Consider the following 25792-nt stretch of genomic DNA (forward strand, 5'->3'; position numbering starts at 1 on the left):
ATAAGTAACACACTACGCCACCATGGACTCAGATCCTGCAGTGCCAGACGTGTCCCACTGCTTAAGCCAGTACATGTCCGGGCCCGTCTGAAGTTTGCTAGAGAGCATTTGGATGATCCAGAGGAGTTTTGGGAGAATGTCCTATGGTCTGATGAAACCAAACTGGAACTGTTTGGTAGAAACACAACTTGTCGTGTTTGGAGAAAAAAGAATACTGAGTTGCATCCATCAAACACCATACCTACTGTAAAGCATGGTGGTGGAAACATCATGCTTTGGGGCTGTTTCTCTGCAAAGGGGCCAGGACGACTGATCTGGGTACATGAAAGAATGAATGGGGCCATGTATCATGAGATTTTGAGTGCAAACCTCCTTCCATCAGCAAGGGCATTGAAGATGAAACGTGGCTGGGTCTTTCAACATGACAATGATCCAAAGCACACCGCCAGGGCAACGAAGGAGTGGCTTCGTAAGAAGCATTTCAAGTTCCTGGAGTGGCCTAGCCAGTCTCCAGATCTCAACCCTATAGAAAACCATTGGAGGGAGTTGAAAGTCCGTGTTGCCAAGCGAAAAGCCAAAAACATCACTGCTCTAGAGGAGATCTGCATGGAGGAATGGGCCAACATACCAAAAACAGTGTGTGGCAACCTTGTGAAGACTTACAGAAAACGTTTGACCTCTGTCATTGCCATCAAAGGATATATTACAAAGTATTGAGATAAAATTTTGTTTCTGACCAAATACTTATTTTCCACCATAATATGCAAAAAAAATGATAAAAAAACAGACAATGTGATTTTCTGGATTTTTTTTTCTCAGTTTGTCTCCCATAGTTGAGGTCTACCTATGATGTAAATTACAGACGCCTCTCATCTTTTTAAGTGGTGGAACTTGCACTATTGCTGACTGACTAAATACTTTTTTGCCCCACTGTATATCAGGGGTGTCAAACTGCATTCCTCGAGGGCTGCAAACAGGTCATGTTTTCAGGATTTCCTTGTACTGCACAGGTGATAATTTAATCACCTACACAAATAATGAGTTGGTGATTAAATTATCACCTGTGCAGTACAAGGAAATCCTGAAAACATGACCTGTTTGCAGCCCTCGAGGAATGCAGTTTGACACCCCTAATATATATGATATATAGGGCACGGGATTATAAATCAATACATTTCAAACGTCATTTGTTCTTAACCTTATATACCAAAGTTGGCTAAGTTAATAACATTAAAGGATAATAAGAGAAAAAACTAAAATGTTCATGAGTTTTCAACCATTGTAACTGTAATTTACTCTTCCACCTTAAGACATAAAACCATTAGGCATAAACAAACTACTCTATATCGTTATCATCTGTTCAGAATGAAAGAAAATGAAATAATACATACATCAACAATGAGGAAGTCCAGCCAGCACCAGGCATTTGTGAAGAACTTGACGAATCCATAGGCCAGCCACTTCAGTAACATCTCCAGAATGAAAATGTAAGTGAAAACCTTATCTGCGTACTCAAGAACTGTGCGGATGGTCTTGCGTTGTTCTATGTAGATATCTTCAAAGGCCTGTCAATAAACGTACACTGGATAAGAGGCTCTACTTTACTTAGGCAGATTCCTGGGGTAAATACTACTCCAGTAGGCAAGCTTTCATATTTTTTACTATTTTGGATGTTCTACTATAGATAGGAAGATCTATTATGTCCTAGGGTCTGTAAATAAAGCTCATGGAGGGGGGATTATTAAGACTGGACTTTCATAAGCAAGGCTTGATCCCAAAAAAAACTGGAGTAAGGTGCTACAAATTCATTAAGAGGCACACTTTTGGCTTAAATGCACCAGAAAACAAAACTGGCATAGGGTAAGTACACCGTGCAATATGCTAATCTACCAGCCACATTAATTTGCATTGCAGAAATGTAATAAACCTAATGCAATGGAAACTTGATCTAAGAAATGTGACATTGGCACATAAGAGTGAATTTAATAAAAGGTTGTTATGGAACACAGAAGATGAGCATTGCCAATGGGACATCACATCTTATAATAACGCGACAGTACTACTCTATAGAGAATCCTGAAGCCCAAGGAAAGTGTTAAACTTCTGTACAAGAAGCCATTTCTTAAGGTTAGGAGGTAATAATCTGCACAGGTATACATGTAGCTGTGAACCTATTGAATGTATTCTGCGTCTAGCCTACAACTGGAGTGATCGTGCGCACTGATGGAGATCTACCAGGCTTTAAAGTTAGGAAAGAGAAGGTAACAGGCCTTAAAATAGTCATGCAGAGGGGGGTAGGAAAACCTCTAACCTAAGGCAGTGTTCCCATGACGTTCGGCTGCCTGTTCAGATCAATGTCGCTCGTTTGTCTGAATAGCTGATGTGAACCCTGACCAAGGATGACTCAGGATGAACTAAATATTGATGTGCTATGTAGCAACCATGTGTATAATGGTAAAAAAAACTTTCCGAATGTCTAAAGTAGAGATAAATACAAGACTTACCAAAGCTCCGGAGCTCAACAGGATCATGAAGATGATAAAAGTTTCAAACCAGTTGTGTTCCACTATCAGGAAACAGGTTTTCCGCAGAGTCCACCAACTCTTTCCCAGCCCTTCTTCTACGCTGACTTGACAACACTTGAAACGCGCCACACATCCTGCACAACGCAAACAAGGTCTTCTCTTACACGACTTACATTACACATAATATACTGGGACAGCTTGAGACTATATATGATCTATATGAGAGGTAGAGGATTAATGCATCGCTCAAACAGGTTTCATATAGCAATCTACATACTCTCCCTATATATTATGCATCCCTACAGAACAAGACAGTGGATTACAAATTTATTATGTAAAGTATCCCAACCACCCCACAAAACAAAACCTAATTTCTTTCAACCAGTGTAGCACACTAAACCATGTTCCAGTTCCTTCCTTTCATCAATAAAGATGCCCATCCACATTAGATTAAGAAGACAACATTTAGGGGTTTCATTTGAGATAAACTGCTGCAATATCAAGCAGCAGCTTATTTTCCTCTTCTTAATGCAAACTCCTGTACGCTCCCCCAATCTGAGCAAGCATGTGTATGGGGGGCTTCAGGAGAAATAGGAGCATGAGAACCCACCTTCCGTAAAGCAGTTATCCGGATCCAGATATTCCTCTGGCTTTTCTTCTATAACTTCTTCGACATCCAGCTTTATGTCAATGGTGCTTCCTTCTGAAGAACTGGTGTCATCAAGTTTCTGCAAGAATAAATATTAACAAAATAAGTCATCCTGATGGAGGCTGTAAGATATTGTCAAAACCTCTATAGTGTGTGTAAATTATAATTTGTGCTATACTTAAATATATAATATAATTGGCAAGACATTTTCTTTATTTTTATTACCAAACTCAAAATCTGCAACTGTTTAGATATTTCTACAAATCACAGAGAACCACCCTAAAACCTCTATGACAGAGGTTTACCCAAAAGACTACGCTTTATTTTAAACTTTTTGATTCAAAAGGCAAAAAGAAAGCAATTTTAATATCTGTCTTAAATAGACCTACTAGTCCTCATTGGTTCTCCTTGAAATATCATAATGTCATGGTAGTCTTGAATTTGTTATATATACGGACAAAAGTATCGGTACACACATCTTAGACTATGTTCACCAGTGTTCTAGACTACAGTCGGTGGCTCTGTCGGGGCTTACATCTGAAGCCCTGGAAAAAGGAATTCTGGTGTATGCGCTGATAGGGCCATTGTAACGATGTAGACGGAGTCACTGTGTCCACTGTCAGACATTATTTTTGGCTAAATACGCCTATATGAATCGGGCAGCATGACGTGATCAACTGCATCTTGGAGCCTGACACAAATAGGCGTATTTAGCCAACAATGTCTGATAGTGGACGCGGCCGGTGACTGCATCTGTATCATTAAAGTCAATGGCCTTGTCATCGCATATGCCCAAATCCCGTTTTCCAGGGCTTCAGATGTCAGCCAGTAGGACAGAGCCACTGACCATATGCTAATATGCAATATGAACATAGCCTTAGTCTTTGAATTCAGGTTCTTCATTCAGCCCCATTGGTTCAGGTGTATAAAATCCAGCTACTCGCCCTGCAGGCTGCCCTTATAAACATTTGTGGAAGAATAACTTGCTCTGAAGCGCTCACTAAATTTCCAGGGTAGCCCTGCACTATTATGGCACCATCGTAACAAGTCAGTTTGTGAAATTTCTTTCTTTCTAAATATTCCATAATCAATTGGGTGTGTTAATATTGAAAAAGGAAAGCGATTAGGAAAACACGGTATCTCAGGCAAGTGGTGGAGAACACAAAATTACAGAGCGAGTTGCTGAGTACTGGGGCTCGTACCACAGAAAAGTCACCAACTCCTCGGACTCAATAACTACAGACCACCACACCTCATCTGGCATAAAAGCTGTGCTTTGTCAGCTTCATGACATGGGCTAAGTAGCTGCATGCCAACCTTACATCACCAAGCACAATGCTAAATGTCTGATGGAGTGGTGTAAAAGGTGCTACCACTGGACTCTGGAGTAGCAAAATGTGGCCTATGGAGTGACAGAGCAAGCTTCTCTATATGGCAGTCTTATTTATGAGTCTGAGTTTGGCAAATGCTAGAAGAAAGTTACCTGCCTGACTGCATGGTGCCCTTACCTCAACTGCATCCAACGCCTTTGGGATGAACTAAAATGGAGATTGTGAGCCCACCATCTCAGCCAACATCAATGTCAGACCTTACAAATGCCTTTCCGGATGAATGGGCAAAAATTCCCACATACCCTAAAATCTTGTAGAAAGCCTTCCCAGAAGAGCGGATGCTGTTATGGCTGCAAAAAGGGGGCCTACTCCTTATTAATGCCTATGGACATGGGCAACTGTAGTGTAATGTGTGGGTATCCAAATACTTTTATCCTTATAGTGTATGTTATGAGAGCTATCTGATCATTATTAACCCTCTACAAGTCACTGGAGTCGGCTGCACTTAGCCATTCAGTATTTATGTACAATCTTTTCGACTTCCAACGTTCTTAGGAACTTTTTCTCCTACTGCTTTGCTTCCATAACTCTTGTACTTGCCACCAGTAAAAAAAAAAAATATATATATTTATTTATTTTTGAAAATCACATTTTTTCTCATTATTTCAAATCCTCTAAAAGATTTTTTAGTTGGAAAAAAATTAGAGAACCCCCCCTCCACATTTATCAAGTTGTGGACCTTTGGCTATAAACACCCGTGTCTTTGCTATGGACTTTTTAAATTGTATTGTGATTTTGCCTGTCTTTTTTGTAATTTTCAATAAACTTTGGTACTTTTGAAACAATAGTGGATATATACTCCCTGAATATTGTAGGAATTCTCTATTTAGGCGTGCCCACGTGGACGATTGTCCCGGTCATTTTTGAGGCTTATGGACAAATGCGATATAATTGTGAATGACGTTCACGGTTCGGATGATATTGATTCTACATATATGAAGTGGTCTTCTTTCTAGCTCCCCAATAAAGTCTGGGTGCTGTTGACATTATTAACAGATTCTTTAATTTGTCCTACTGGTAATTTCCCATTTACGAGGAAATAAACTAAAAAGTGGAACTACTCACATCTTTGCTTCCTTCTTCGTCAGATACACTGCTGAAGTCCTCGGTGTTAAGGTTCTCAAAATCTGATTCTCCCACTGCAATTGGCACTTTGACTGTGAGGTTGGGGTTATGTATGAAAGACATGTGATCCTCATCTATAGCATACTTCTCCATACTGCTTCCTATGCCGCTGGTAGTGCCGTTGCCATTCTTCTGATATTCCATATCTCGATTGATATCCACCCCGGCATGATTTACTAAGCAGTGCTTTTTCTCATACATGTCGTCTAAAGGTTTTTCATCAGAATCTTTCTTCTTAAAGTGTGCTTGTATAAAGTTGTGGACTTTGAGTTTGATCCAAGCTATGCCTTTTTTAATGCGAATGACTGATATCTGAAGGTTGTTCATTTCTCCATCATCATCGGTGGCAGCCAGATTGTCCGCACTGAATGAGCTCAGTAACAAAGCAAGGAACAGATTCAGAACCTTAAAGAAAGCAATATGTACCATCAATATAGAGGATAAATCAAGTATAAGTAGTAGTCTGTCCGTACATGTATATGTGTCTGTAACATAAGTCTGCAGCAAGCTTTCTGCATATGATGCATAATTCAAATAATAAAAGCGCTTAGAATAAAAACTATAAAAATAGCTAAAAAATCCAGATCTTATTCAGAAGTAATAACACCTGGATAAATACTTCTGCGGCACATAGGCAACCGGCAGAAGTAAGTAGCACAACAGTCACGCTTCCATAGAAATATAGCACCAGTGTCCCTGTAATGGACCGATACCCGGATATATTGGTGGGCAGATCCTTCCAAACACGTCTAATTCCCATGTTACAACGGCACTCATGTCTAGGTTTTAATCCACAATCCACAAATATGAATATTATTTAAACACCATGACCAATGTAACACTTAAGATTAAAAATGGGAAAAGGTTGTTTTTTAAAGATATTTAGGAAATAAAATATAACTTTTTGGATTGAACCTGAATGTACATCCCAGCATAACAGGTCAATTAGAATTTCCAAAGGTAAGTTGCAGTCCCTAGGACTACAGACAATGAGCCTTAATGGGGTTGTCCATCTTTGGGGACATTTTCTTTGTTACTTAACCCCTTAATGACAGCCAATACGTCTTTTAACTGACCTGAGATATAAGAGAATAGCCTCCCCATACAGGTGACAATCCAGCAGCTGTCGGCTGTACACTATAGCTGACAACTTGCTGCATCAGCCACGATCAGTGTTTGCACCGTCCAACTCTGTTTAACCCCTTAGATGCTGCTGTCAATAGTGACTACATCATTATAAATGGTTAACAGAGTGTGGGGGCTTCCTATTTAACCAAATTGGTGCCCTCAGATCATGATTGTGTGGTCCTGATGTTTGCCATGGCAATTCATGACCAAATAGCGGCCTTAGAGTCTGATTGCTGTAGTAATCTGTTCAGAGGTTACCGACATTTAGGTGGTAAAAATGCACATTTTCATTCCTATCATGCCACTTTGCATTAATTCCTGTAAAGCACCTGAAGAATTAATAAACTACCTGACTGCCGTTTTCCATATGTCAGGGGGTGCTGTTTTTAAAATGGTATCACGTTTGGGGGTTTCCCAATATATGAGACCCCTAAAGTCACTTCAAACATGGATAAGTCCCTAAAAAAATAAATTTAGTAAATTTCCTTGAAAAAATGAAAAATTGCTGCTACATTTTTAATCCTCCTAAAATGCTCACAAAATAAAATAACATTTTACAAATGGTGCTGATGTAAAGCTGACATGTGGGAAATGTTATTTATTAATGTTTTGCTGTGGTAAGACCATCTGAATTAAAGGGATAATCATTCAAAGTTTGAAAATTGCAAATTTTTTAACATTTTTCTCAAATTTTTAATATTTTTTATAAATAAACACAAAACATATTGACCTAAATTTACCATTATCATAAAGTATAATGTGTCACGAAAAAACAACCTAAAAATCACTGGGATTTGTTGAAGCGTTGCAGAGTTATTACCACATAAAGTGACACTGGTCAGATTTCAAAAATTTGGCTCTGTCGCTAAGGGGTTAAAGGAATGTAATTGGTGCTGTAAATAATTTTTATTATTGGGTTTCATTAATAATGTTGAAATGTTTGTTTTTTTAAAGGCCTTTTGTTTTCGTTCAACTGTCATGTGGTCTATGGTCATTAATCAGATGATAGGAGATCAGAAAAAGACAAAGTGAGAGTGATCAATGAGTGGAACAGGCGGCCACGAGAGGTGGTGAATTCTCTTTCAATGGAAGTCTTCAAACAGAGGCTGGACAGATATCTGCTCGGATGTTTTAGTGAATCCTGCACTGGATTGAGCAGGGGGTTGGACACGATGACCCTTGAGGTCCCTTCCAACTTTACCATTCTATGAATCTATGCTTAGGCACAATTTTATTTATTTACAAAGTCCCACATATCCCCTTTAAGGATCAGTATGTCTGATTTCGGATTGCACATCCTTTTGTTCTTGGCGAGAAAAGCGACTACCAACAGAGTCTGTCAGTGATCTTCATGGAGAACACAGAAGCGCACCACAGAACTAAGCACTCCTGTGTATGGAGAAGTCGGGAAAGACAGCTACTGGCCAAACCATCATTTGTCCAACAGCTATCTATTTTACATGGGAAGAAGGCAATCATTTTTCTCACCTTTTTCTTCTTGATCTGTGCAGTGAACACATGAATGTTGCATGTACAGTACCTGCCATTGTTGTCACACTACAAAAAGCATGTGCGTAACACTAAATTGTGTTGGACAGAACAAGTTGTGTTAGGGTAGATAACATATTTTTTCAATGCATAGGCACTATATGCTTGTATGGACGCTCAATAGAAAAAAAAAACCTCTTGATTAATGAAAATATAAAAACTGCATATACTAACCACAAGGTTCCCAATGACCATCACCATCAGGAAGACAACCAGGCACATGGCCTGTCCCGCGACCTCCATGCAGTCCCACATGGTTTCAATCCATTCTCCACACAACACTCGAAAAACAATAAGGAAAGAATGAAAAAAATCATTCATGTGCCAGCGTGGTAGCACACAGTCTGGATTTATTTTGCAGACACAGTCCTTGTAACTTTTGCCAAATAACTGCATCCCCACCACAGCAAAAATGAAGACGATGATGGCCAGCACTACAGTCAGGTTACCCAATGCACCCACAGAGTTTCCAATGATTTTTATCAGCATGTTTAGCGTGGGCCAGGATTTGGCTAGCTTGAAGACTCTCAGCTGTTGAGAAAGCACAACATTCACTTTAATTAGTGATGAATATGCATAACAATCCTATGATTCATATAAAAAATTTCAGTGCAATGTATTACACGCTGCAGAATATCAAAATTGTACCATTTTAGTTTTTTTAATAAATAAGTAGTCTGGTCTTTTGATAAAAGTCTACAGTCACTCTATGTAACTGCAGACTTTTGAATCTTGACAGCCTGCACATGCAATGCAAATGGCATACCTACAGCCACGTGAAAGCTCTCTCACTGGCAATACTCCAGGATCCTGACAGTGTGCTCACTGCATACTGTCAGGATTGGGAAGTCTGCAGTCACGTAGAGTGACTGTGCACTTTGTACACTCACTGTACACTTTTATCAGAAGATTAGAGAGCCCCTTAAATATTGGTTATTGAATGTCATGTGATAACAAAGGGGTGCAAAGTACCAGGACGCACACCACGGAAAGGTGTATAAAATGAGTAGAATGGAAATGTTTGCAAAACCTACGAAACCAGCAAGGTGCACAATATGAAGTAATATTCTTTACCAAAGCAAAGAGAAGATAGAATAGTAAACTTAATTATAACTTACCAATCTGAAAGATCTCAACACAGACAACCCTTCAACACCTTGAAGACCCAACTCCATTAAACTGAGAGACACAATAAAGCTATCGAATATATTCCAGCCTTCCTGGAAGTAATAGTATGGATCCATTGCTACCAACTTTAAAAACATTTCTGCTGTAAAAATTCCGGTAAAAACCTAAAAGAGACAAAAAATATATTTAAAATTGTGAGATTCAACAATAAATGTTTTATTCATCTGATATGCAAATTGCCTCTTCTGAGAAAAAGAGGACTTAAACTCTATAGCGCCACCTGTTGGAAGTAGCGATCCTACAAGTCACAATCAACCCTTTAACGAGTCGTGCAATATGACTTAGGATAAATGCCAAATCAGTATCTCAATTCGCATTTCCATTCTTACGAAAGGAGGCGGACGATTGCAGCGCTGAGAGCCAGGGTCCATCGGAGGGGTGAGTATATCCATATTTTTTATTTTTATTCTTTATTTTTTACATGAATATGGATCCCAGGGCCTGAAGGAGAGTCTCCTCTCCTTCAGACCCTGGGAACCATCCAGGACCGCTCCGTGCACCCGTACACGGCATATAAGACGACCCCCGACTTTTGGGACAATTTTTAGGGGTTAAAAAGTCGTCTTAAATGCCAGAAAATACGGTAAATAAAAATTGTACGATCAAGGGGGCAGCAGAAATGAAATAAGAGCAAAATTAAGCCATTTCTCACAGGTCTTCTTTAAATGTTTGTGCATAAACACGTGATTTTTCCCAGCAATCTCCAGATAAAAGATATAGAGAAAAATGAGCATAGTTCTTAGTGAGTAAGGACGTTTTCGTTGTGCCACACTGATTAACTAATACGATATAAAAAAACACAAATTTGGGAGCAAATCTACACCAAAGAAGGCCTAGATTTTATTTAATGACTTTCACTCAGCTCTAAAAGTTTAAAATTTTGTTAAAGGGGTTGTCCAGGATTATTTTTTCTTTACTATGTACCTAAAAACTAGCAGGCAGGTTGTCCAACTCGGCACCAGTCAGAGCTTTGACCGACCGCTCCTGCTGGTGATTAAGCTGCTCCACTTCTATAGAGCAGCTCTTTTACTGCTCTGCTGACGGGGTGTGACTTCCGATGTCATGCTGATTGACAATGGGAAGCCGGCTGTCAATCATCATGACATTGGCAGTCATACCCCTCATACCCCATCACTAGAGCAGAGTTGAAGAGAAGCCGCTGCTCTATCGGCGTGAAGTCAGTGGAAGCCTCTGAATCGCCAGCAGGAGTGGTCTGTGACAGAGTTGAGGGAATTTCCTCAGGTCCCTGCTTATACAGCAAGCTATAGCGCTAACTGAATAAGCTGCAGAGGGAACCCAGCTTCCTGGATCGCACCTGTTGATCAGCTGTTCAGCTCCACAGCTGTATGTGTGGCGGCTGTGTGACAGTCACAACACATGCATGGACAGCCCAACAAACAGGATCTCCATGCATGTGTCGTGCCTGTCACACAGCCGCCACACATGCAACTGCGGAGCCGAACAGCTGATCAGCCGACGTGATCCAGGAAACCGGATTCCCTCTGCAGCTTTTTTCGGTAAGCGCTGTAGCGTGCTGAATAAGCAGAGACCTGAGCAAATCAACTCTATCTGTGACCAGCAGAGATCAGCACTGGGTACAATAGGCATGTAGGTTGCAATTAGCCTACCTGTCTGTTAGTTCTTGAGCCCACTGTTAAAAAGTAGCCCCGGATATCCCTTTAACATGGGTGCACCTCATAATTTTTGTCACAAAGAAAATTAAAAGTTGATAAGGATACCACAGATATTTTCTCATAAGACCAAGTAGAAATTCATTTTAATATACATGATTGTACAAATGGTTATGCTAACGTAAATGAAATTACCATAGTGTTTACATGGGGATGGATGAATGAGGCACTACAAGAAATGACCTACCAGATTTCCTACATATAAAACTCCTTCAAACTGCTCAGTCATTGGGTAATGTTCCATGGCCATAAACAAGGTGTTCAGGACAATGCAGATAGTTATAGCCAAGTCCACAAAGGGATCCATTACAATCATGTTTACTATGGTCTTGATACGTATCCAGAGAGGGCAACACGTCCAAATCAAGTATGTGTCTGCAAACTTGTACCAGCAAGGTGGACACTTCTTCTGAGATTCTTCCAGTTCTACAGAAAGAAAATTTTGAAATAACTTGTAAGTGAAAAAAACTTACTGAAAGTAAAACTGTCAAGATTGAAAACTGTTTATCGCCAGACATGGATTACGACAATGGACAGAACGACGAAGAGGTGAGGGATATGGTTGTATTTTATTTTTGTCTTATTACAGGAGATATGGGCTTCAATGGAATCGATGATGACATGAGTATGGTTTAATTTAGAATCATTAAAGGAGCCTGTGTCTTTCATTCAATTAAAGGACTTTATTCTGGCTGTATGTTTCTTAACAACATAAATATAAGATTAGCATTGGATAGGTGTCTTATAGACGTCTCCCCATTACCGTACTAAGCCATGGGCTTGATGTCACCATACAATACAAAGGTGACATCAACCCCACAAATATGAACCCCACTTGCCACCGCTACAGGTCAAGTAGGAAGAGTCGGGCAAAGTGCCAGAATTGGTGAATCAAACAGATGCGCCATTTCTGGGTGGCTGGTATTCTAAATAACTTATTTAAATAATTAAAAAAACAGTGTGGGGACCCCTCTATTCTTAATAACTAACCTTGCTAACTCTGACAGCTGAAGGTTACAGCCCCCATCTGTCAGTTTTGCTGACTGGTTATCAAAAATACAGGGCAACCCACGCCGGTTTGTTTTAAATTATTTATTTAGAGCGTAGGTGGCGGCTGATGAATACTTCCTTCAGCCGCTCCTGCTCTCGCTGTTATTAGCCAGTAACTAGAGGTAAACTAAAGAGGCATGAATGTTCATGACAAGAACATAGTTTTGCCTCTATACAAGTCAGTAGTGCAGCTACACTTAGAATTCTGTGTATAATTTTGGGATCCAGTGTTTAAGAAGGACATAGCTGAATTAGGCTACGTTCACATTTGAGTTCTGCCGGGCTGCGTCGGGCGCAGCCGCGGCGACGCATGCATCATGCGCCGCTATATTTAACATGGGGGCGCATGGACATGCGTTGCATTGCGTTTTGTGACGCATGCGTCTTTTTTGGCGCACGCGTCAGGGCGCAGAGGACGCAGCAAGTTGCATTTTTTTTGCGTCCAAAATCATGCCAAAAAAGGACGCATGTGTCGCAAAACAATGCGTTTTGCATGCGTTTAGGTTTGCGTTGTGCGTTGCGTCGCCGACGCAGCACCGCACAATGCAAATGTGAACGTAGCCTTAGAGTGGATGCAGAGAAGAGAAACCAAGGTTATTAAGGTAATGGGTGGACTGCAATGCTAAGACAGGTTATAAAAGGTGGACTTATTCAATTTTAAAAAAAGCAAGGTTATGGGGTGATCTTATCACAATGTACTAAAACATGAAGAAGAAATCTTCCTGAGATTTTTACATCCAGATCTGGAATGATGTCTTCTACGTCTAGAGGAAAGAAGTGTCAGGATCCATTCCGGAGTTTAGTCCTGTCTGCTCTTTTTCTGGGTGGATCATGTCTAGGGTTAACTTTGCTCTGCCTCATTTTGGGCTCGGGTTTGCTATTTAGCTCCCAGGTATCCTGAGGGTGGTGTCAGCTATAGCTCTGTCTTTGGCGTGTGAACCTGACTCTGGAAGCCCTTGATTTGTCCTGCTGTGAACCCTGACTTGTCCTGTGTCTGTTATCTCCCCCTGCCTGCCCTTTCCCAGTGTCTCTTTGTTTGTCTGTAGATCTGCTTGACTCCCTGGTTCTGACCTCCTGGCTTGGCGTTTTGACTCCATTTCAGTTTGCCCCTATTGTACCGTATTTTGCCCGTCCTGGTTTACTGATCCCTTGCTACGTCCTGACTATCCATTCTGTCTTAATCCTTTTGCACTGTAGTGCTATCTTGTGCTCTGACTTGGCTTTCCTGACCTCTCTCTCACCACTAGGTGGCGTCTGTTCAGCTGCTCTGTGTGTGCAGTCTGGCTTCCCTACCAAGCTCCCCCTGGTGGAGGTTGCGCTGTACTGCACTGCAGCTGCATGACAAGAAGGTTTAATTAATCAAAGACGCAGATTCTTTACTGTAAAAGCAGTGAGATTACAGTATGGGACTCTGACAGATGATTTTGTAATGGTTGATTCACTACAAAAGTACATTGAGGCCTGGATGCATTTCTTGAAGAACATAATATTACAGGTTATGGGTTTTAGATTCTGTTACGATGGGACGATGATTCAGGAACTAAGTCTGATTTTCTTTTATGGAGTTGGGAAATAATTTTTCCCCTAATACAGAGAAATTGGGTTCTGCCTCATGGGGTTTTTGCCTTCCTCTGGATAAACATGTTTGGTTATATGTTAAATTTGATGGAATTATGTCTATTTTCAACCTAAAAAACGAATGAAACTATGAAAATAGCATATTATGAGGATTTTGGATATCTACATTAGAAAGAACTGAAAGTAATAAAAACTGAGCCTTAGCCAATAAGAGCTGTATGGCACTGACGCACAGACACGTGTCCTTTACCTTCCACCAGAGTGTGTGTCAGGACACTCAGAACACTATTGGCTCGATTCTTTTTCCCAAATGACGCATGCAGTTGATCCATGGACACTCGGAGAGACCCAGAAGGCTTCTTTTTGATCTCCACCTCTGTTGTGGGCTGCAAAACAATTTGCACAGTTAGACAAGAGAAAATATAGGAATCTCAAATCCTAACTTGATTTTTTTTCTCACTTTTTAGCTGCATGTACACTACTATATTCTGCACAGGCAATAAAGCTATAGTGAATAGTGAGTTACTGCAGGGTATTTCCTAAAATGCTTTCAACAACTACAAAAATCTAAATTGAATGATTATAAAGAACGCGTTATAGCTAATTATTCATGTTTCATTCCTACAATCTCTTCTGTGGAACTGATTAAAAAAAATCAGAAAAATCAGATTTAGCATTAAATGTTACTCATTCAATATGTCTAGTATAGATGAGGAATATGAAATTGCTGGGATCTAATCATGGAGAACTCATGTAATCCTAAAGTTCTCCGTCCTGTCCTCCTTATTATATTATCGGCCATTAGTGAGAGAATATGCATGTAACTGCGGCCTGGCATGTCTTTTCTTAGCTGTTTCTGTATCTCCCACAGACACCTCTCATCCAGCCAAACCAGATCTCACACGTTACACTGACGAGGGGCAGTACCCCGAAACACAGTGTCTGCAAATTGAGATTTTGGTTTTGTTTATCCTAAGGCTCGTTAGAGAGTCGATACTGATTTCTAGGATCGCTACTTCCTATAGGTGGCACTAGAGTTCTAGTCCTCTTTCTCTCGGAAGAGACAATTGGAAATTTCCCAGAGGAGCATTGCAGATTAAAAGTCTCCTCAGCTTGACATGTCACTCTCCGCAAGGAGAAAAGTTACCCCTTGGATCATGTATCTCCCATACACATACCATACTGACCATCCCAGAAAGATAAGGACTGAGGATTGCTCGTTCTAATGGATCGCTGACCTTCACGGGCAATTATAAATCAGACTAATGCACGTTTGCAGCTTACTACTGTAGTGAACATATATTATTGTGGATTTTATCTGTATTCTTATGTTTTACGAGCATGCATCATGCTATGCTTCAGTACCCATGCCAGGTTAGAGAAGGAAATTATAGTAGTTATACACTAAGCTAACATGCTATCTAGGTATATAATGAAAAAGTGAAAGATTACAGAACGTTTTGGGTTAGATGAGACAAAAGCAAACTGGAATTTACAAATATATCAGAGAAATGAAGTATTGCCATTTCTAACATCATTATAAGTAGGTTTAGCTAGCATTTATCTGATTGTACATGATATACATGTCTGGTTGTAATTCAGAAATAGTGTAGGATGTTGGTAGTGAAGTAAATGGCATCCTAGTAGGCTAAAATGTGCTGTGGCTTCTGGGGCATGGAAAGAGAATGAAGACTGGTTGCTGTTTTATGGAGAAGAGCTAACACATCAGAATGGTGGTGGTCCGACTCTCTGAACCTCTGCAGAACCACAGCGCTCTGTCCTGTGCCACTTACATTGCTCCAGCTACCTGCGTGTTGGACACTTTGTATTGGTTATGTAGGGCAGGGGTCCCCAACTCCAGTCCTCAAGGCCCACCAACAGGTCATGTTTTCAGGATTTCCTTAGTATTGCACAGGTGATAATTGCATTACCTGTGCAAAACAAAGGAAAACCTGAAAACATGATCTGTTGGTGGGCCTTGAGGACTGGAGTTGGGGAACACTGATGTAGGGTATTGTACATGGTTATATTCACATGATCATGGAAAGCCTTCCTGCGCTGCGTAAAAGCCCCAGATAAATTCAAGTTGTCTGTACCACATGCAGCATGAATCAGACACTGACTGCGCGATCGCTGCGCCATTTCAGTCTTCTTCTATCTGGTCCCCAGCTAACTTCTCCGCTCCCTGTTCCAGCTGACAGATCTCTTCTTATGTATGTATACTGGGAGTAACCCATCAATCACTGGGAGCGGGGTAAGTAGAAACTGCTGGGGACCTGTCTCAAACTTGTCAGCTGAGACACATAGACCATGGTCGGGTTTTCAACGTATGTCTTCCTTCAAAGCAAAACAAAATCAGGCTGCAATTGCGCAGCAGTGTCAGATTGATGGTTTGGGCAACATGAATCTGATTACAGGCTCCCACTAGGCTAGCCATATACTTCATCTGGTAGCTGATTGAGTTGGAACCTCAGCAGCGAGAAGCATAGAACTCTGTCAATAAAAGTAAAAGGATCAAACATGTTAAAATCTAACAGCTTGATCCTTTTTTTCCCCTATACATTCATGCATTTCTGTATAAAAGTAAAATAGAACTTTATTACAATAGGGTATAATTCGCTGATTGACTTCCATAGCTTCTATATATAACTACCCATATCAGGCTGCCGAATAAGTTAAGGTACCGTCACACTGGACGATATCGCTAGCGATCCGTGACGTTGCAGCGTCCTGGCTAGCGATATCGTTCAGTTTGACACACAGCAGCGATCAGAATCCTGCTGTGATGTCGTTGGTCGCTGCAGAAAGTCCAGCACTTTATTTCGTCGCTGGATCACCCGCAGACATCGCTGAATCGGCGTGTGTGACACCGATTCAGCGATGTCTTCACTGGTAACCAGGGTAAACATCGGGTTACTAAGCGTAGGGCCGCGCTTAGTAACCCGATGTTTACCCTGGTTACCAGCGTAAAAGTAAAAAAAAAACAAACGCTTCATACTTACCTTCCGCTGTCTGTCCCTCGGCGCTCTGCTTCTCTGCCCTGTGTAAGCCCAGCGGCCGGAAAGCACAGCGGTGACGTCACCGCTCTGCTTTCCGGCCGCTGTGCTCACAGTCAGTACAGAGAAGCAGAGCGCCGAGGGACAGACAGCGGAAGGTAAGTATGAAGCGTTTGTTTTTTTTACTTTTACGCTGGTAACCAGGGTAAACATCGGGTTACTAAGCGCGGCCCTGCGCTTAGTAACCCGATGTTTACCCTGGTTACCGGCATCGTTGGTCGCTGGAGAGCGGTCTGTGTGACAGCTCTCCAGCGACCAAACAGCGACGCTGCAGCGATCCGGATCATTGTCGGTATCGCTGCAGCGTCGCTCAGTGTGACGGTACCTTTATCCTGATATCCTCTAGTGAGCTCCTTCTGATGGCAGGGGCTTTAAGCCCTTTCTCTATTAAGCTGATTGATCAACAACTCAAAGCTCACATTTCACATGGATGTTTAGAAACAATAAGATAAGGAGTTACAACCTGCTATCATAACAAGCTCACTGATTGATTTACTCCTGCAGCTAGCTATGCACTGTGATACCTAGAGGCTGCAGAAGCTAAACTGTACTAAATGTTTAATTATACCCGACTGTAAAAATTATTTTAGACGAAAATGTACACATATAAAAAAAAATGCTTCCAATGATGGCAATTTTAGGTCTAGCATCCAATACTGCCGCTTATTACATATGACAAAATATAATAACTGCTTGATTGATTAATAGCAGCAGATAGTCTAGGAATTCAGGTGTCATCGGAGACAAGTTTCTTCCTCTCATGCACATACTGATGCTGATGCATGTCTTTATCAAACACAATGTAGCATGTCCTCAATCACCATCTGGAATTTGGACCATCCATAAGATAAAGATTCCTTAGTCCTGGCTAGGCGAGCTTTTCAGTTGTGTTGTGGCTTTAACAACGAGGTGGTGTCAATTATATTAATTAGATGTAAAATACATAGGCTGCTTTTCTCGGTTTTTTTTTTTTTTTTTACATAGGTGTAGGTAGTTATTGAACTAAAGGAAACATTTAATGTTTTTAGAAAGGGATAAAACCATATATGCAAATTTCCTGCATGTTTTTGTCTCCTTATTAGACACAGGAAAATATAGTGGAATTTGGGGAAATAACAACATAAAAAGACTAAGCAAAATATTTTTACAGGTTTAGAAAAAGGTTAAAATAAGGTAAGGATAAAACCAGTACTCATTCCACCAGGGTAGGATCCAACTGAGTATTTCAGGGCGGCATACAGGAAGCAGAAGGGTGGACCGCCATGCCTAGACTAAACTACTATAGACTTTCTTACGCTGTCATCAGTAGCTGCCTTATCTATTTTCACCTCAGGCAGAAGACGTCCACCAGGGATTTTGGCACCCGGACCACCAATTAATGACACCACGCCATTACAATCCACTGTGCTGTTCCTTTTAACGTTTCTTCGCAGATTTGGAAAGATGCGAGAGGATCTGCTGCCTTGGCTGTAACCACTGTTGTAACTATTCCTCCGATTGTGCCTGACTGGGATGAACAAGGAGTCCCGTCTACCTTCACTTTCTTCCACCGTACTGTGTTCATCGTCTGCAAACTCATTTTCAGAGACAGGATCTCTGAAACTTCTCCGAAAACTGAAGATGCTGCTTTTGCTGTTGTGTCTAGACAGATAGGGAGAACCAGGGATGCTAAGTAGTGACTGCAGGAGGAAAAAAAACAACACGTTAGATTCTCTCCTAGGAAACAAAATAAGCCACACATGTATTATTCTTATAGCTCTTGTTTTGTTTCCATTAATGGTACTGTTGACTTATTTATTCCTGTACTTTTTTATCTCTTCACCAACAGCATCATACCTAGGAACAGGGACAAATGTCTAAAAACAGGCGGGAATAATGAAAAAGGAACAGAAAAACAGCAACGTTTGCAGGTGGTATTGTTACTGTGGGTGCCTCCTTCTTTAACTGCCATATCTGTCACCCTTTACCTCGATTGTGGGTGCCACTCTTATCCTGACAGGCATTATCATGGAGAGCTATAGTGATGACTATTTGATGGGATCACTTTTATGGCATTTCCTGTCCGACACCATCATGGAGTACTATGGTCATGAATATTTGATGGGTGTTTTTTATTTTTTTTTACTCACTTATTTAGCACCATTATTTCCACAGCACTTTACAGTCAACAAGCATCACTGTCCCCATTGGGCCTCAAAATCTAGATTCCCTATCATTATGTTTTTTTGAGAAGGAAACCGGAGAACCTGGAGGAAACCCATGCAGAGAGAACATACAGTCTCCTTGTAGATGTTGTCCATGGTGGGATTTGAGCCCTGGACCCCAGTACTGTAAAGCAACAGTGCTAACCACTGAGCAAACTGTTAATTGGTTTGTGCACTACTCAGACAATCCCACCTGAATCCCAATGTTTAACCCATGTAAAATAATGCCGAAGCCATTCTCATTTGTCTGAAGGTGGGGAGAGTGAAATCAGATCAATGACGATTGGCCGCAGGAAGTGAGTGACATAATAATGTCACGCGATTCCCAGGACCGCCAGTGCCGATACCGTTGTAAGGCTGGGGTCAGACCTAGCGTATCAAAATACGGTCCGTTTTTTAAGGCCGAGATACGCAGAAAAGTTCCTGAACAGTGATCCGTATTCAATGGGAGGATGCAATTTTTTTCTCCAAAAATTATCCGTGTGTCATCCGTATGGCATCCGTACGGTGAGATTTTACGGCTTGCAAAACGGACATAGAATGGATCCATGGGCTCAAATATTCGTGAAAACATATATACAGGCTATACATACTGTGTGTGTGTATATATATATATGTGTATATATATATATATATATATATATATATATATATATATATATATATATATATATATATATATATATATATATATATATACACCGTATGTACTCGAGTATAAGCCGACCCGTGTATAAGCCGACCCCCCAATTTTGCCACAAAAAACTAAGAAAACTTAATGACTCGAGTAAAAGCCTAGAGTGGGAAATGCAGCAGCTACCGGTAAATGTCAAAAGTAAAAATAGATACCAATAAAAGTAAAATGAATTGAGACATCAGTAGGATAAGTGTTTTTGAATATCCATATTGAATCAGGAGCCCCATATAATGCTCCATAAAGTTTATGATGGCCCTATAAGATGCTCCATATTAAAATATGCCCCATATAATCCTGCATAAAGGTTAATAATGGCCCCATAAGATGCTCCATAGATCATTTGCCCAATATACTGCTGCACAAATGTTGATTATGGCCCTATAAGATGCTCCATAAAGATATTTGCCCCATATAGTGCTGCACAAACTTGATTATGGCCCCATAAGTTGCTCCATACAGACACTTGCCCCATATAATGCTCCACAAACGTTAATTAAGGCCCCATAAGATGCTCCATAAAGATATTTGCCCCATACAGTGCTGCACAAACGTTATGGCCCCATAAGATGCTCCATACAGACATTTGACCCATATAATGCTGCACAAACGTTAATTATGGCCCCATAAGATGCTCCATAAAGATATTTGCCCCATATAGTGCTGCACAAAACGTTATGGCCCCATAAGATACTCCATACAGACATTTGCCCCATATAGTGCTGCACAAACGTTATGGCCCCATACAGACACTTGCGCCATATAATGCTGCACAAACGTTATGGCCCCATACAGACACTTGCCCCATATAGTGCTGCACAAACGTTATGGTCCCTTAAGATGCTTCATACAGACACTTGCCCCATTTGCTGTTGCTGCGATAAAAAAAAAAATATCACATACTCACCTCTTCATCGCTCAGGCCCCCGGCACTTTCAATATTCACCTGACTTCGTTCCGGCGCTGCTCCGTCTTCAGCATCTTCTGCACTGATGTTCAGGCAGAGGGCGCGCACTAACCACGTCATTGCGCCCTCTGACCTGAGCGTCACTGCAGAGGACGCTGAAGATGGAGCGCGGTCCCTGCAGGTTCCTGGCGCCGGCAGCTTCTTCCTGTACTGAGCGTTCACCGTTACCGTTACCGCTCATTACAGTAATGAATATGCGGTTCCACCCTTATGGGAGGTGGAGCCACATATTCATTTATTCATTACTGTAATGAGCGGTACCATGTGACCGCTCAGTACAGGAAGAAGCTGGGGCACCAGGCAGCCAGCGACCGCGCCAGGAGCAGGTGAGTATAATCAGACAGCCCCCACTCCCCCTCCCCTGCCGATCCCTGGGTATGACTTGAGTATAAGCCGAGAGGGGGACTTTCAGCCTCAAAAAATGGGCTGAAAATCTCGGCTTATACTCGAGTATATATATAATATATATATATATATATATATATATATATATATATATATATATACATACATATATATACATACATATATATGTCAGTGAGACACACACACACTCATATATATATATATATATATATATATATATATATACAGTTAGATCCATATATATTTGGACAGAGACGACATTTTTCTAATTTTGGTTATACACATTACCACAATGAATTTTAAACAAAACAATTTAGATGCAGTTGAAGTTCAGACTTTCAGCTTTCATTTGAGGGTATCCACATTAAAATTGGATGAAGGGTTTAGGAGTTTCAGCTCCTTACCATGTGCCACCCTGTTTTTAAAGGGACCAAAAGTAATTGGACAATTGACTCCAAGGCTATTTCATGGACAGGTTTGGGCAATCCCTTCATTATGTCATTCTCAATTAAGCAGATAAAAGGCCTAGAGTTGGTTTGAGGTGTGGTGCTTGCATTTCGAAGGTTTTGCTGTGAAGTAAACATGCGGTCAAAGGAGCTCTCCATGCAAGTGAAACAAGCCATCCTTAAGCTGCGAAAACAGAAAAAAACATCCGAGAAATTGCTACAATATTAGGAGTGGCAAAATCTACAGTTTGGTACATCCTGAGAAAGAAAGAAAGCACTGGTAAACTCATCAATGCAAAAATACCTGGGCGCCCACAGAAGACAACAGTGGTGGATTATCGCAGAATAATCTCCCTTCACAACAGCCAACCAAGTGACCAACACTCTCCAGGAGGTCGGCGTATCAATATCCAAATCTACTATAAAGAGAAGACTGCATGAAAGTAAATACAGAGGGTTCACTGCACGGTGCAAGCCACTCATAAGCATCACGAATAAAAAGGCTAGACTGGACTTTGCTAAAAAAACATCTAAAAAAGCCAGTACAGTTCTGGAAGAACCTTCTTTGGACAGATGAAACCAAGATCATCCTCTTCCAGAATGATGGAAAGAGAAAAGTATGGTGAAGGCATGGTACAGCTCATGATCCAAAGCATACCACATCATCTGTAAAACACGGCAGAGGCAGTGTGATGGCTTGGGCATGCATGGCTGCCAGTGGCACTGGGTCATTAGTGTTTATTGATGATGTGACACAGAACAGAAGCAGCCGAATGAATTCTGAGGTATTCAGAGCCAGACTGTGTGCTCAGATCCAGCCAAACGCAGCCAAACTGATTGGTCGTCGTTTCATACTACAGATGGACAATGACCCAAAACATAAAGCCAAAGCAACCCAGGAGTTTATTAAAGCAAAGAAGTGGAATATTCTTGAATGGCCAAGTCAGTCACCTGATCGCAACCCAATTGAGCATGCATTTCACTTGTTAAAGACTAAACTTCAGACAGAAAGGCTCAAAATAAACAGCAACTGAAAACCACTGCAGTGAAGGCCGGCAGAGCATCAAAAAGGAGGAAACACAGCGTCTGGTGATGTCCATGAGTTCAAGACTTCATGCAGTCACTGCCAAGAAAGGGTTTTCAACCAAGTACTAAAAATGAACATTTTATTTAAAATTATGGAATCTGTCCAATTACTTTTGGTCCCTTTAAAAACAGGGTGACACATGTTAAGGAGCTGAAACTCCTAAACCCTTCATCCAATTTTAATGTGGATACCCTCAAATGAAAGCTGAAAGTCTAAACTTCAACTGCATCTGAATTGCTTTGTTTAAAATTCATTGTGGTAATGTCTGTAACCAAAATTAGAAAAATATATATATATTTCATACAGAGCTAGATAGCAGAAAAGCCGGTAATTAAAATGCCGGCTTTCGCTAACTCCTTACCAAACCCGACAGGATATGAGGAATGGTTTACACACAGTAAACCATTTCATACCCGTTATATTTTTACATATTCCTCACAAATAATGTTAGTAGTTTGTGTGTGCAAAATTAGGGAGCTCTAGGTGTTGAAATAAAGGGTTAAATCACAGAAAAACTGGCGTGGGCTCCAGCTCAATTTTCTCCGCCAGAGTGGGAAAGCCAGTGACTGAGGACAGATATTAATAGCCTAGAGAGGGACCATGGTTATTGCCCCCCCAGCTAAAAACATCTGCCCCAGCCACCCCAGAAAAGGGGCATCTTACAGATGTGCCTATTCTGGCACTTAGCCACTCCCTTCCCACTCCCGAGTAGTGGTGGGATATGGGGTAATAAGGGGTTAATGTCACTTTGCTAATGTAAGGTGACATTAAGCCTGGTTAATAATGGAGAGATGTCAATAAGACACCTATCCATTATTAATCCAATAGTATTAAAGGGTTAAAAATACACACACATTATGAATAAAGTATTTTAATGAAATAAACAAATGGGGTTTTAATATCTTTATTGTACGCTCAATCCAACTGATGACCCTCGTTCTGAAAAAAAAAAAGAAAATAAAAAGCAACAATATCCCATACTTGTCCGCCGTACAGTGAGAAAATATTCAGAAAAATTCCCACGCTAGAGTTCATATGAGTTTATGCCACCATGGGGCGCAGCTTCTATGACGGCACCGCAAGTCAATGAAGCTGCATTCCATTCATTCCCCAGTTTTTACAGCGAGGGGCGGCTGAATTAGCAGGCTCCTGGTTGTAAATTTATTTAACCCCTTCAGATGGATTTACATGACTATACGGCGGACAGGTTTGGGGTATTGTTGCTTTTTTACTTTCCTTTTTTTTCTGAAGAACGAGGGTCGTCAGTTGGATTGAGCGTACAATAATACCCCATGTGTTTATTTATTTCATTAATGTTATGGAACTGCAACACAGGACTAGGGTAGAAGGGGGAAAACTGACCCTGCACTATGACTAGGCTGGTACCCTACAATGGAGTGGGCGACCAATTCCTTGTGAAAAGACCCACCGACGATCCTAGCGAAGACCTATAGATTGGGGGAAGGGGTTCCCTAAAAGATCTAAGGACTGGGTACACAAATAGGTCACCTCCTAAAAGAAAACACAGAGAAGGCTGCAGATACCAATTGAAAACAGAAACTAGACTAGCAGAACCAGAGCTCCCAGTACTGCACAAACCATACACACGGAAGACAAAGCAAAGCACCAAGCCAGAACTAAAGCAGATTAACACTGTTGTCCAGCAAGGACTGGGTGGCAGGTGCTGGTTAATAAAGAGTGATACAATCATCTGACCCAAGACAAACCCTGCACCCGAGGAAAAAGACCAGCAGCCAGAACACCACAAGAAAATGGCGGATAATAACAAACTAAACAGATTCTATCAGTACCTCCTTTTTAACGAGCACCCCCCCGGATCCTCTAGGCCAGGCCTTATTCGGAAATCTCCTGTGAAAAGCCTTAATTAACCTTGAGGCTGAGATGTCCACCTATGAATTGTTCCCGGGACTGAAACCCTTCCAGGACACAAGATACTGTAACCCTCCTCTGTGCCACCTGGAATCAAGAATGTGTGAAATCTCAAACTCGCAGTCCTCATCAATTGGAGGAGCAGACGGCATAGCCACCTTATCTGGCGTGTCAACTTTCTGCAGCAAAGATACATGAAATTAATTTTCCAGGACGAAGGAATGTCTAATCTCACTGCTGGAGAGTTGATAATCTGAACCACTTTGAAGGGTCCTACAAACTTAGGCCACAAATTTTTAGAAGGAATCTTCAAACGCAGATTCCTAGAAGACAACCAAACCATGTCCCCAACAACAAACCTCGCCTCCCTTCTTCTCTTGTCAAAATATTTCTTAGACCTCCTATTAGCCTGTTTAAGATTATGGCGCACACTGGTCCAAACCTTTTCCAAACTTCTCAGAAAAACTCTACTCCTCAGGCACCGCCGCCCCAATCCTAGAAAAAGGACCGAAAGATGGATGCTTCCCAGTACAACAAGAGAAAGGAGAACACCCAGCTGAAGGAGACGTATGAATATTGAGAGCAAATTCAGCTAATGGTAGATATTCCGATCACATCTCCTGATTGTTCGCTACAAAACATCCCAAAAACTGCTCAACGTCCTGGTTCTTCCTCTCGGTCTGTCCATTGGACTCCGGATGATAACCCGACGAAAATGACAAATGAACCTTAAGTCTGTCACAAAAAGCATGCCAAAAGTGAGCCACAAACTGTGGTCCCCTATCGGAGACAATGTCCGTGGGAACACCATGGAGCCTGGCAATCTCTTTCACAAATGCCCTGGCAAGTGTCTTAGCGCAGGGTAATTTATTGCACGGGACCAGGTGACACATCTTACTAAACCGGTCCACAACAACCCAGATGACAGAAAAACCCTCAGAGACCGGCAGGTCGGTGATAAAATTCATTGCAAGATGAGTCCATGGAGAACTAGGAACCTCTAACGTGCAAAGCAACCCTGCCACCGGAGCATGAGAAGCCTTAGACCTAGCGCACACGGTACACTGACGCATCCACTTGACAATTTCTGTTAGCCACCCCGGCCACCAGAAACTCCGACCAATCGACTTTCTTGTTTCGGCAATCCCTGGATGACCCGCCAAACGAGATTCATGACATTCTGTAAACAAAGCTCTAATCAAGGCTTTA

General features: G+C 41.3%; 1 protein-coding gene across 4 annotated transcripts in view; it reads right to left on the reverse strand.

The window, feature by feature from the left end:
* Nucleotides 1–25792, reverse strand: part of SCN8A (sodium voltage-gated channel alpha subunit 8) — a 295986-nt gene that overhangs the window by 48093 nt on the left and 222101 nt on the right. For all 4 annotated transcript variants that reach the window (XM_069758645.1, XM_069758642.1, XM_069758644.1 and 1 more), the window contains 9 exons: nt 18258–18608; nt 14124–14259; nt 11433–11671; nt 9485–9658; nt 8541–8897; nt 5631–6095; nt 3136–3253; nt 2505–2659; nt 1392–1565 (listed from right to left, as the gene is read on the reverse strand). In XM_069758645.1, the coding sequence (XP_069614746.1) occupies nt 1392–1565; nt 2505–2659; nt 3136–3253; nt 5631–6095; nt 8541–8897; nt 9485–9658; nt 11433–11671; nt 14124–14259; nt 18258–18608 (2169 nt within the window). The remainder of the gene's footprint in view (nt 1–1391; nt 1566–2504; nt 2660–3135; nt 3254–5630; nt 6096–8540; nt 8898–9484; nt 9659–11432; nt 11672–14123; nt 14260–18257; nt 18609–25792) is intronic.

This window comes from Ranitomeya imitator, chromosome 3, assembly GCF_032444005.1.
Source record: "Ranitomeya imitator isolate aRanImi1 chromosome 3, aRanImi1.pri, whole genome shotgun sequence".
NCBI lineage: Eukaryota > Metazoa > Chordata > Amphibia > Anura > Dendrobatidae > Ranitomeya > Ranitomeya imitator.